This window comes from Salvia miltiorrhiza, chromosome 2 (genome assembly GCF_028751815.1).
Source record: "Salvia miltiorrhiza cultivar Shanhuang (shh) chromosome 2, IMPLAD_Smil_shh, whole genome shotgun sequence".
Lineage (NCBI taxonomy): Eukaryota > Viridiplantae > Streptophyta > Magnoliopsida > Lamiales > Lamiaceae > Salvia > Salvia miltiorrhiza.
In genome coordinates, this window is record NC_080388.1 from 14,926,999 (window position 1) to 14,941,136 (window position 14,138).

At 38.5% G+C, this 14,138-nt stretch overlaps 1 protein-coding gene across 2 annotated transcripts; it reads left to right on the plus strand.

Moving 5' to 3' along the window:
* Positions 1-1,397: 1,397 nt before the first annotated feature.
* Positions 1,398-9,577, plus strand: LOC131011324 (metacaspase-4-like). 2 transcript variants are annotated; one of them, XM_057939105.1, is made up of 5 exons: positions 1,398-1,569; positions 1,648-4,646; positions 4,734-4,790; positions 7,830-8,210; positions 8,708-9,577. In XM_057939105.1, the coding sequence occupies exons 4-5, from the start codon at positions 7,871-7,873 to the stop codon at positions 9,409-9,411; spliced, it is 1,044 nt and encodes a 347-aa protein (XP_057795088.1). In that variant the 5' UTR covers positions 1,398-1,569; positions 1,648-4,646; positions 4,734-4,790; positions 7,830-7,870; the 3' UTR covers positions 9,412-9,577. The 2 variants fall into 2 exon arrangements, with proteins under 2 accessions (XP_057795088.1, XP_057795089.1); XM_057939106.1 differs by lacking the exon at positions 4,734-4,790 and having other exon boundaries at positions 1,648-1,698; positions 7,831-8,210.
* Positions 9,578-14,138: the final 4,561 nt, after the last annotated feature.

Here is a 14,138-nt window from a genome sequence, read left to right on the forward strand (position 1 = left end):
GATAGGTTGACAAAGGCCAAAAGACTTGTGTCAAGAGCCGCTATACCACATTTGGACTACAAGAATTATGATTTTCCTGATGTCGTCTATTGTGAAGCAATGAACCACATTAATTGACTTTTATCATTTGGCAGAAAATAGTGGATTTTTTACCAATTTTTTTTTTTTTGAAAAAGTGAATGAAACAACACAACCACATTACTAATTTTTTTTTTAAAACACGATGTTTAAACTCACCCACTCTCGATCATCAATTTTTCCATTCTCATCAAATATTAGGCAGAAGGATATTTAATAGTTCCATCTTATTTCTCACATGGGATATGGGCTTTATATGTGGGGTGCATAACTCAACATGAAGTTAATTTTATTTTTCCGTGTTAAATTTGTTATTAATTTAGATTTAAATTTTGGTTCACGGGTGACAGGTATCCGACTAGTAGCGGGTTAGCAAATACCCGACAGATGGCGGGTATCTGCGGGTGATGGGTGTGGGTGGCAGAGAGTACCCGTCGCGGGTCACGGGTCACGGGTCACGGGTCGGGTGGCCGAAGATTTTCACTTGCGGGTACGGGCATGGATAGCCACTATCCGTGCCTGCTACACCCGATTGCTATTCATAATTATAACACATTATTTTTCAAGTTCATTTGACAACTTTTCGAATATATATTTTGCTAAATCATGTTAGGGTGGATGAAAGTCCTCTTTAATATAATTTTTCATTTTAGTTTAACATGTTACGTAGACCTATATCATATTAACATTTATATTATTGAATAATATTCATCAATTATAAATAGTACTATTTTTGTTAATTTCTATGTTTTTTTTATAAATGATAACACCAATTAATATCTGTCGAAATTCGACGAATTACACACTAGCTTCTTTTACGTTGATTAAAATAATAGACCATTATCTGGCCAACAATTCTTCCACGGTGGCCTCATTCCACCTATATAAATGCCGAGGCAGTTTTGTGTGCTCCATAAAGCACGGTGCTCCATGACACTAACAATTGCATTAAATGACATTAATACTAATATTATCTTGAAATGACACTAACACTATTTTGTTTTATAAATGACACTATTATGTTATATAAATAACACTGTTTGAAATAAAACAAACATTATAAATAACACTGCTTGAAATAACACTAACACTAATTTGTTTTACAAATAACACTACACTAACACTAATTTGTTTTACAAATAACACTACCATATTATATAAATAACACTATCATATTAGTGTCATTTAATGCAAGTGTTAGTGTCATGGAGCACGGTGCTCCATGGAGCACAGGAGAATTTGCAATAAATGCCTCCACCTAATCATAAACCATTTTAACAATTCTTCCACGGTGGCCGCATTTCACCTATAAATGCCTCCACCTAATCATAATTCATAAACCATTTTATGGCCAACAATTATTCCACGTTGCCTCATTTCATCTATAAAATCTGCTCGCACAAAGTCGTTTCTTCACTCTGCTCAATCCATTTTCCCCAAGCTTGAGCTTCTTCTCAGTTATACTCCATTTCAGAGCAAGTATTGCAGCTGGTAAAGAAATTCCTTCTATCTCCATTCTTACTTTTACACACAAGAGCTTCTAACTGCAGTCTGTTTTCCTTTCTGCAGAACAATAGCATAACACCAAGGCCAGCGTTTATTTCAAATCATCATCCACCGGTAAAAACAAAACTTTCATTATCAGATTCAAAACAAACCAATATTTATACTGATTGCACTTCCATAAGTACCATAGAAAACTCTCACTTATAATCAACAGCCAGATTTATATATTGTAAATCTAAGGTATATTAGATAGTGTATTAATAATAAGCAAAGAAGAAGAAATCCTGCCACAGCAAACCAACACATCACATACATATGTTTACCTTGGGACTAAAGAACTCAAGACATCAGAGATATGAGGGAGACCGCCGATCTTCGTCGGAGGGGAGATTTTCTGGGTTCCCTTTTGGGAGACGAAGAATAGGTAGGTGAGGGAGATAAGGGCGGGGAGGACGTTGGCGGTGGTGGCCGGCGGCGATTTTGCCGGGGAAGGGAGGCGGCAGCGTGGCAGAGAGGGAGAGAGGGGAAAGTTGGGCCGGATCTTTTTCCTTCTAGGCTTGTGTAATTTATCTTGTTGGGCTTAACAGATTTTGGGTCTAATATCGGAGGATTTTTTTTTTTGAGCCACTAATATTAGAGGATTTTATTTGGGGTTTCATTATTATTTTTAGAATTGGCTAAGACTAGGGCTGAGAAATATACCGAAAATTCGGTATACCGGTCATACCGTACTGAAAAATACCGAATTAAGGTATATCGAATTTTTCGGTAAGGTATGATACCGTACCGAAGATTTATGGTAAGGTAAAAGTATGAATTTTCCAGATATTGAGGTATACCGATGTATACCGGTACAACGATATATATCAGAAAAATAATAAATACCTTATTAAAGGTATATATCGAAACAAGGTATGATACCGTATTACCGGTATATATCGTCTAAAAGTATATACCATTGATGTGGTATGATACATTGCCTGATATACCGCAATTTATGGTATATACCAGTAATATGGTATCATACTTTGTCCGGTATGATACTGCAATTGTCGGTATACCAAAAACAGTTCAAAAACGTAAAAAATGGTCAAATTTTTTATTTTTTCAATTAGTGGCCAAATCTTGTATTTGCATCTTCAAAATGGCCATATGAATATATTGTTTCTTATTTTATTGTGTTTGAGTTTTATTATTGAAGTTATTATATTTGTCAAATGTGTTCATTAGGTAAGCAAGTTAAAAAAAATAAGTTGTTGATAATACCATACTGAAACTTATCAATTTTAATATATCGATTATTTTGGCATACCGTAAAAGTATGGTATGCTGAAATATGATACGGTATACCGAAACGACGGTGTACCAGAATACGGTAAGGTATACCGAAACAAAGATACGATAAAATGTATAAGATTTTTTCATACCGTACTTTAAGGTATACTTTATTTTAGATTTATTAATCTGTCGGGTGCTTCACGAGATCAATAAATGGGGAAAAATAGAGGTCTGAGATCATGAAGAGTAACTGTAGAAACGTGATAGCATGCGCACAAAATTAAAGATGTTTTGGTATTACTTAGAAGTGGCTTTATTTTTAAAACCTTCTAAGCTATGCTTTATGAGCATGCATAATAGGTTTCAAAAATGTGTTATGAAATGTTTATAAAATGCAATGCCAACTGAGTACGTTAATTCCTAACCTCAAATATTTTTAGGTTGATCGGTTGGTGCTGACGGGGCAGAGCTGGGCTAGAGTCTCACTCCGTCTTTTGCTTCGCTAATGACTAGCTTGTTATCTTCTCTTATAATATTATACAATAGTACGGTCTTGAGCTTAGACTTTTAAATCATATTTATATTAATGAAGTTATCATTGATTATGATCAGAGTCACGAAATTAAACTTATGTGATCCCATCGCTCAATGCTTTTCATTTTTATTTCTTCAAAACACGAACACCAGATCTTAAGGGTAAATCATCATGTTTATTCAGCTCATTCAATTTTTCCATTATTTTCCCATTTCTTTTTCTCTTGGGAAACCGGGCGTTATAGGAATAATGTCCCCATACATATATCTATTCACGAGGAATGAGAACGATACAGACTGGACACATCTCATAATAAGCGCACACATTTTTGCAGGGAACCCCAACCTGGGCATAACAACTTCTAAGAAATCCCATTCCATCCTATCATAAGCCTTCCTCATACCTCATATCAAGCTTGAGTGCAGCATAGCCCTTCTCACCTGCCTACCTTCATTGCAATCAATGATGGTACTCAAAATTGATAATGACATTGTTAGTAATCAGACGCCATTTGAGAAAAACACTCTGAGCTTGGTTTGATTACTCTTCCAAGAATCACCCGTAAGCGTTTCACTAGAACTTTGGACACAATTTTGCATATTGTGTTGCACAAACTGATCAGCGAAAGTCCGCCACTTTCTCCGGTTGGTCGATCTTTAGGATTAACTGAATTAAAGTTTTGTCTCACTCATTATTCAAAGCATTTAGAACATGTTGCGTGATAAAACCACAGACCGCGGCCCAAAATCTTTGAAAAAATATGCCATTAAAACCGTTCGAACGCTGCCCTCCGAACTTCATCAGATTCGAAAACTTTTGTTAAGTAGATCAACATCCACTACAAAAAAGCGCCGATTTACCGACGGAAGCTCCGCCGCCGGCGATTACCGGCGGCTTTCCGACGGCGGAGCTGCCGACCCGTAGTTTTTGAATATATGGCGTTAATACCGGCGGCAAAATCGCCGCCGGTAAATATTAAAGCCGCCGGGAAATTTTTTATTTTTATTTTTTTTAATATTTAACAAATAGCGGCGGCAAGATTGCCGCCGGTAAAAAGAGTGCGGGTCGGGCTTTAGCAGCGGCAATGGGCCGCCGCTAATTTTAAAGCCCAAAATCGGGAGCCCTAACCCTCTCTCCTCTAGAACAGAACACCCCCCCCTCCAGCCCCCTGCCCCCCCCTCCCCTGCCGCTGCCCTGCTGCTGCTGCCGCTTGTCGCCGTCGCCGGTCGCCGCCGTCGCCTCCGTCAAGGTAAGCCCCTCATTTCCTTCTCTCTCTCTGTCTCTCTCTCTCTCTCACCCTCTCACCCTATCTTCATCTTTCTCCTCCTAATTTCAGGCCAATCCTGCCGCCTCACCGCTCCTGCCACCGCACGGTTCCGCTGTCGACTCCCACGATACACTCTCGTTTTTAATAGACTTTTATTTATTTGTTTGTTTATTTATTATTTATTTGTTTGATTAAAATTAACTTAACTCTAATTAATTTATAGGATGTTTAAAGTATGATTAATTGAAATTAATTTGGTAATTAGATTAATTTTGAATTGATTTAACTATAATTACTTTATAGGATGTTTAAAGTATGATTAATTGAAATTAATTTGGTAATTAGATTAATTTTGAATTGATTTAACTATAATTACTTTATAGGATGTTTAAAGTATGATTAATTGAAATTAATTTGTTAATTAGATTAATTTTAAATTGATTTAACTATAATTACTTTATAGGATGTTTAAAGTATGATTAATTGAAATTAATTTGTTAATTAGATTAATTTTAAATTGATTTAACTATAATTACTTTATAGGATGTTTAAAGTATGATTAATTGAAATTAATTTGTTAATTAGATTAATTTTAAATTGATTTACTGTTTCGGATGAAATGATATGTTATTATATATTGTGGGATAGATTTAATCAATTTCTTAAGGATCTTCTCCCTTTGGGATAGAAATTGATTATTTCTTAAGGATCTTCTCCCAACAAATGATTGTGTTTGATTTTATTACCTTATTTTTTTTTATTGTTTTATATGTTATTTTATTATTGTTTCGACTTTGGGGGGCCGGGTAGACCTAGTATAGGTTTAGTAAATTAGGACCACTATGGTCACTATAGTTGCTGGTAGAGTCGAGCACTTGGTAGTTAGGATAGTGGGGTTATGCTGTCAAAATTTTCTTAGATTCAAGTAATTTATTGTATTTGATTTATTTTTATTTTCAATTAGAATTTGCAAGAATGAGTGATAATCGATCGTGGATGTACGCGAGATACAATGATCGTGCTGCATTTGAAACGAGACTTGAGAGTTTCCTCGAGTTTGCGATAAATCAAACAGCGTATACAGATGGAATTGGTAACATTAGGTGCCCGTGTAGGAAGTGTAAGAATAAAGTCTTTGCATCTGTACCTACAGTCAGAGAACATGTTACTAGGCGTGGATTTGTCCACAATTACACGAACTGGTGTTATCAAGGGGAAGCACCAGTATATATGCTAGCAGAACATACTATAATGGATGAGGATGATGGGTCATACAGTAATTACCAAAGGATGGTGCATGATCATGCTGGACCTAGTAATTATCAAGATCCTCCAAATCTTGAGGAGCCGCCTAATCCTGACGCTCAACAAATTTATGACATGTTGAACGCAGCCGATAGTCCTCTATACCCAGACTGTGACACTTACTCACAGTTATCCTGGATGACACAGATGATGAGCATAAATGTTGAAAATCACATGTCAGAGAGATGTTTTAATCAGATATTTGAGATGGTTCAAAAGGCTTTACCGAAGGATAACAACTGCCCTGACAGCTTTTACAGTACGAAGAGAAATCTGCGCGGGTTGGGTTTGCCAGTAGAGAAGATTGATTGTTGCGTTAATAACTGCATGTTGTATTGGGGGGACGACAGTGAGCTAGAGAGTTGTAATTTTTGTGGTGCATCACGATATAAGGAGAACTTGCGTGCATCTGGAAGCCGCCGAAAGAAACGTGTGGCAAATGAATTCAAAAATACATTATAATTACAAAATGAAAATACTTATACTCTATAACGTAGATTGATAAAAAAAAATTAATAACATATTGATTAATAAATAGATATATTGTTTCGACATAAAAATAAGGACATATATGCAAATGAATTCAAAAATACATTAAAACTATCAAATTAAAATACTTATGATTAATAAACTATATTGATAAAAAAATAAAAAATAAAAAAAAATAAAAAATAAATATTAAAAAAAATTAAAAAATAAATATTTATTTGCCATAAAAATACGGGCGGCGCGAGACTGGTCCGTAATTAACAACATTACTTGGATATTATCTCCTCATATTCAAATGTTATGAATATATGATATATATTGTATATTGAAATAGCCTTTAAATGATTTAATAGGCAATAGATATATCAATTATACGAGTGTTCTCTACTGGGGACAATTCAAAAGGAATTTCAAGGTTAAGCGTGCTTGACTTAGAGCACAACTAAGATGGGTGACCCACTGGGAAGTTCGCCTAAGGTTTGAAATATTGTATAAATACGAAAATATTAGTGGAGATAAATAAATAAATAAAATAAATAATTATATAATTAAAATAATTATTTAATTACCGGCGGCACGGGCCCGCCGGTAATCTCCCAACATCGACGACCATCGGTGTGGTGGTGGTGATCACCGGCGGCATCTCTACCGCCGCTGGTAAATGTTCGGGAAATCACCTGAGTTTCCCGAGAAAATATACCGGCGGTAGGGCCGCCGCCAATCTCCGGCGGCTCGGCGACCGCCCCTTTTGTAATCAGCTTTTTTTTTGTAGTGATCATCCATGATTCTCTCGTCAATTTTAACTCAAGTTCCTCAATAACCTCCTTCGATGAGTTACTCGAAGCAAACAGACTTCAGAAATAATAAATGATAATATCAGCCTAATAAAACATACTTTAATTAAAAACAAAGCACTCACACTTTAACTCTCTCACTCTCTCTTCTAAAAAAAAAAAAACTCTCTCCCCCGATTACTCTCTCTCTCTCTCTCATGCTACACCCTTGCCGCCTCTCCTCCTCCACAGAGACGGCGCGGCGAACCCATCCTCCTCCGCGACTTCTCTCTTTCTCCTCTGCGCGTCACCTCCACTTCCGCCGGATCTCACCTTCTCCTCCACCTTCGCCATCTCCTCCACCTTCACAGTCGTCTCGCCTCTCTCTCGCTCCATCCGCCTCCACAAACTCGTTCCCAATTCAAAAATAAAAGAAAGAATCGCATGCACACCGCAACAAGATGCAAATCATGAACTATAATCAATATTGATCAACTTAGCCATCAAACGACCAAAAAAAAAATACTTTAATATAGCAACAATATTTTTTATTAACAGTATAGAAATAATAACATTATTCACTTTGGTGAAAATATTAGTGCGATTGTAAACAAATAAAGGGATCCAAGCAGTAAAACAATGACGAAAAGGGCGGTGCTGATAGGCTGCAATTACCCGGGCACCAAGGCGAAGCTGAATGGCTGTATTAACGATGTGCGGCGGATGCACCGCTGCCTGCTCGACCGCTATGGTTTTCCGGCGGAACATATCGTGGTGCTCATAGATACGGAAGGTAGCGCCAACGCGCAGCCCACCGGCAAGAACATACGCGCCGCCCTTTCCAACATGGTGGCCTCCGCCAAGGCCGGCGACATCCTGTTCGTGCACTACAGCGGCCACGGTGTCCGCCTTCCCGCCGACGATGACGACACCGGCTATGATGAGTGCATTGTCCCCACTGACATGAATCTCATCACTGGTATGAAAAGCTTCTTTCTATTCATCTATTTCAACTTTTATGTAGCGAAAATAAATTGAAGTGCTCTAAATTTATTGACATTCATAACATTTTTTTATGATCAAATGATATTTTTCATTGTTTATATCCGTTCTAGCTAGCGGGGACCTAGAATGAATGACTTTACTCACAACAAAAAAAAAAAAATTACACTAATGACATGAGGCTTGATAACTATTACGTGTGTCATAAAAATTAGCGATATTTGATAATGTAGCTAATCAATAATAATTACACTTTCAAACACCATTAATTTTTATGACACGAATATTAGCTACCAAGTCTCACGTTTGTTGTGACTTAAATTTACGAACGAGATCGTTTTTCACTAAAACCGTAGAACTTTTTATTTATTTATATAAAATGAGAAGTATTCGATAAAACAATTTACAAATTTTGTGAAATTAAAATAAGTTTTTGGAGTGATAAGTGATGCCTTTTTGTGCATGTACAATTAGATGACGATTTCCGAGAGCTGGTTAACAAAGTAGCGAAGGGCTGCCGGATCACCATCGTCTCCGACTCCTGCCACAGCGGCGGCCTAATCGACAAGGCCAAGGAGCAGATCGGCGAGAGCACGAGGCCGAACTGGAAAGCACAAGTCACCAACGTCGAAAAACCGCCGCCGGGATCACTGAAGAACTTGTTGGACGCCGCCGCCCCAAAGGTTAAGAAGTTGATGAAAAAGGTGAAGAGGAAGTTTCTAGGCCAAGAAGTTGAGCACCTCGTCACACCCAAATCTCTACCGCTCTCGACTCTCATCGAGATACTGAAGCAGAAAACGGGGAAGCTCAACATCGGCGTGGGCGAGCTGAGGCCGACCTTGTTCGCCATGTTCCGCGACGACTCCACCCCAAAGGTTAAGAAGATCATGACGGCGGTGATGTGGAAGTTTCTAGGCCGCGGCACAGATGGTGGGATCCTCATCAGCGGAAGCCAATCGGGCGAGGAGGCGGCGGAGGTGACCCCCGATGGCGACGGGAGCCGTGCCTACGGCGCCCTAAGCAACGCGATTCAGGAGATCATCGCCGAGATGGGCGGTGAGATGAGTAACCGGGAGCTGGTTGTTAGGGCGAGGGAGCTGTTGATGCGGCAGGGCTTCACGCAGCACCCGGGCCTCTACTGCACTGATCTACATCTTCACGATCGTTTTATTTGCTGATTTTTGTGTCGCCTGTTTTTCTGAGTGAATTGAATTGATGTGCCATTAATTAAGGCTATTCGTTTGAAATTTAAACAGAGTTTCAAAACTATTATTGTGTTTTGGGGAGAAAACTGGTTATTAATTTGACATTTAAACAAAAATTTAAAATTATCAGGTTGACAGCGAAGGGTTGGTTGTTCTAGATAAATAAAGTTAAGAAATGTTAGATTAATAAGGGATGATTGTAATTTTTATTTTATTATTATTTTTTGACTTGGAGAGGGGAAGCGGTGGGGTTTGAACCTTAGACTTTACCGTACGCAGACAGGAGTTCACACCGCTTGGTATCCCCTTGATTTTTTTTTTTGCATGGTATTCTAGATACGAAACCTACCATGAATTGATGTTTAGTATCCCATACTAAAACCAACACGTTTACATTATTTCACAATTTTAACTCCAACACGTTTACATTAATTTAAAATGGAGTACATAATTGTCCTAAATAAACCATCTCCAACACAACATTCCCTAAAACATCGATCTTGATTTTCCGACTCTCCTCTATGCAAGGTGCACTTTCTTGAAGTTTCTACAATCTTTATTTCATTTCTTCATTTTCAAGAAAAAGGAAAAAAACAAATTCTCCATCCCCAATGTTGGGTATCTAGCCTAGCCGGAGTTCACCGCTTGTTTTCCGAACCGATCTGTCCCCTTCAAGGTTGCTCAAGCAACCAAGGAACCTTTCTTCAGCCAAAAGCTTTCTTTCTCTTCACTATCCTTCTACTCTAGCTTCTCTGCCTGCAGACAAAACACCAAGCAAACAATTAGCAACTAAGTAAAAAGAAAAGGAGAATGTGAGAACAGAGATTGAGAAACGGGAAAATTGTGTCTTGGAGACACGAGGGGCTCAAATTTTCCCACGGCGGCGACAGTACAATTCTGGCAACAACAAATGACCCAGGCCACAAGGTGAATCAGATGGATCTACACAAGAAGCTCTCACACTCAGTCGCCAAACAGGAATCCGATGAACAGGATTCCGGCGAGATCACCCGAAAGGAATAACAGAGCCTTTCAAAAGTTACAGTGATTGTGTAAAGCTTACTTAGTGAATGAAGTGGGGGTAGGGTTAAGTAGACGGTAGAAAAGGAGATCAAAGGGCAGATGGGCTTGGTTTAGGGTTAAAGGGATATCAAAGGGCAGATGAGCTTGGTTTAGGCGGCTAGGCCCAAAAATGGGTCATAAGAAATAAATAAAGAGCATTGGGCCAACCCACCACATATCCACCTTTGGCCCACTGATCTTTATGTCGCTAAGGAATTGCTCACCAACAAATGGTATATCATCATAGCCTTTTTACTCTTATCTATCACACAGACAAGACAACAAAGGGAGAGAGTGTCGCGACCACTCGACTTAATTAAGGATAACTAAGCTGGGAAACCGCGACGAAGGGACACAGTTATCGACGGCGATAGAAAGGGAGTTTCTGTCATGACCGGACTTAATTAAGGATAATTAAGCCGGGAAATCGTAACTAAGGACACAGTTATCGACGGCGATAGAAAGGGAGTGGACAAATAATAGAGGATCGAACTAGAATTTGTTTAGAGAAGGGAGAATTTATAATACACCTGATGTTTAGTCACAAGACTCGAACAAACTTGTAGGTTCAGATAAAACTGGCTTAACTGAAAGAACATAAAACCTAAGAGTACGCAGCGGAATAACATAATCTGATTACATGTATGAAGACATGTATCCAAGAGTTCATTTAACTTATGACAAAAGCTCCGCTCTTCACTTCATCTCCATCAGCCACTGCTCAACCTGCACATTTAGAAATATATGCAGGGCTGAGTACAAAAAGCACTCAGTGGGCACGTATGCCTAAATAAACGTATAAACATGCATCGTGAGACTGTAAATTGTCATGCCATTATAAACAGTACAGCAAGGGAGTTTTAGCTAAATAGGCCCAAGCTTACTAAATTCATTTGTGGTTCTTAAAGTTCGTCTGATCAGACTAAGTTCTCTTGTATTCTATCATATCTGGAACTGTGTGTCGGAGAGGTGGCCACCTCTCACGATCACTTGACCGGCCAACCCGCTAGATGACTCACGGTCATTGGTGTGAAATAATTCCTCTATTCTACCTTCTGGTTGTATGGATGGTGGGGCTGTAATTTGTTCTGGCCCTGGTACTGGACCTCTTTAATCATCTCGGGGAATTCCTCTCCCTCTTCTCGGATGCCCTCGTCTTGGTGGCATTCCGATGAGTTGACATATAGTCGTTACTACATTATGAAAAACGTTCAGACGCATATCATCAAATCGGCAACCCGTTTCTTGGTTCTCAAAACTCGCTCATACTCTTTCTCATGCTAACCTATGCGTAAAACATGGCGGAAGTAGCTTGCAGCAAAAGATCGATGGGGTCACTAAAAAGATATGGAAAATTGCCTTGATGAGGATTTTTACATCAACATTCGAATCTGGATCTATTGGTCTATCCAGGTACTACACGTGATGGATGGGCGGTCTAGCAAAAATCATCACAAAAGAACTTAGTCACGTTACGTCCAGTGGACCAGTGTTTTAGTACCAGTCAAAACAACTAAGCCAACATAGGGGCATACATAAGCATCGGATCAATCATCGTTTCCGAAATACACACATAACGTCCTGCTAAAAACATACGAGGTGGTGTAAATGTATCACGTGCTTGACCCTTGGGTCGAGGCATTCGTGTCGGACTGATTTAATCTAGTGAATACTTGCTTGTTTTTGGGTCACAAAAAAAAACTACCAACAGTTAGTAGATCGCAATGATTCAAATCACAAATGGCAATTGGGCAAAGTGTTCCAATAATTTGCCAAACAATTGAAATGAATAACCATAGGGTAGAAATGAATTGACTAAAAGGTCGAAACGAATTGACCTAATAGTCTGAACCCGTTTGGCTTTTCAGATGAAGGTTTTACATATATAGGTGTAGAGACCCATATATGACGACTACTGAGATTTTGGTCATGTGGATTGGCCAGGTCCAACACAATTACTTCTCAGTCACATGGAAATACTTTTCCGAACTTGGTAGGTCTTGATCATTGGCTGCAAAAGGTACTTTTGGTATAAAGTCTCTACTTTCTCCTTAACATCTAAACCTATCCTTGAGAATGTTTGGAAGATTCTCAAGCTTGAAGTCTGGTTTCTAAATCAACATCATTCCTTAAAATCTTCCATAGCAAAGTAAGACTTCTCAACTGTAATCAAGCTTACTTAACAAACTTCCTCTAAATGATCTTAGTGTGGGACTTCTAGCATTCATTCACATAGCGCTTGTATGTAATCGTATAATTTGAAGTATACTCGTGCCCTTGCGAGGGACCTTTCGAATCATCAATCTTCCACAAAAATGGATTTTACTTCTCTGAGCATCTTATAGGATATGGGTCACCTCACATAGTACTAAAGCATGTAATGATCTTAGTTAACACTTTCATTCTTCTTACTAAACTGAACGTCTAATCCAAGATGTTCTAACAAGGGCGATGTCTCTGATAGGCTAAATTTTGTATACTTTTCCTGAGTATACCCTTAGAGTCTCATTAGGGTCTCAATCCCTTAATGTATGCGTCAAACCGCTATTGATGTCCCTAGCTCTATTTACCTCTGAATCATTTTCGGGAACTTCTCCCATCTTATGCACTTGCGCCGATTTTCTAGTCGATGATAAAGGTTGGTAACTTCTAGTTACCCATGTCACATCTCATCTTTCTGATTCGTAGTAGGTGATCGTAATTAATAGGGGTTCTAAATTATGCTCACGTGTAATGTAATAGGTAACTTTAATCAGAAAGGTTTCGAGTATCTAAAACTGTAAGCTAATAGTTCTAATCGCAATATTAAAGAATCATGCACAAAGCGTCATAACCCCTCGTGAGCCTAGCTCTGAAATTCGAACATAAATCATGAAGGTTCTCTTCATGTCGTAACTGGTGATAATTGAGGGGTTTGAAATGAGCATTAGCTCATCACACCACCGCTAGCTAATTGCATAAGTCACTCTCATCGTTATGAGCAATGTCTCAACTAAGTTCTGGTCGGGTAAGGCAATAGTTGGTTCGGTATTCTGTCACGTGTGAACAGCCCGAATAATGAACTATGCCCGTGTCACTTACTCGTGTGTGACACTCTTCTTTTCATCTTATTGCATACATTCTCATTGGATTCTCGTGTCTCTTCAAGTGACATTTGATTTTCTTCCTCTTTCTTGGCTCTTCACTATGGCTATAGTGAAAGATAACTGAGTTTCTAGTTTCTACTGTTCTTTTCGTAACAGTGATCATGCATTCTTAACGCATCTAAGTTCATTGAGATATCAAATCAATTAATAAAGCATAAACCTTGAAAAGTAAGCATCAGCACATTCGTATGAAACGTGAACTTTCAACGTTCGTAAATTATTACCTCTTTCTTTCTTGTTGAGCGTGACGATGCAATGAAGTGCTGAGCTTTTGTCGACTGACTCTTCCAAACTAATATAAAATTTAGGACTAACTGGGTAACTCTTGGATTCAGAGCAAACGAACTGCTCTGATACCACTCTGTCACCAAGATACGTAATTCAGAAACATAGCTGAGAACATAAAGTGCTTCATGTACTGGCAGATAGATAAATAAACATGCAAAACTGAAATTAAATACTGATAAAAGAGCGGGTCGCTACAGAGAGAAA

Excerpts from the sequence above, each read along its gene's own strand:
- LOC131011324 (XM_057939105.1), top strand. The coding sequence starts at position 7,871 with ATGACGAAAAGGGCGGTGCTGATAGGCTGCAATTACCCGGGCACCAAG. Across the intron at positions 8,211-8,707 it reads TGACATGAATCTCATCACTG|ATGACGATTTCCGAGAGCTG; the intron begins GTATGAAAAGCT and ends ATGTACAATTAG.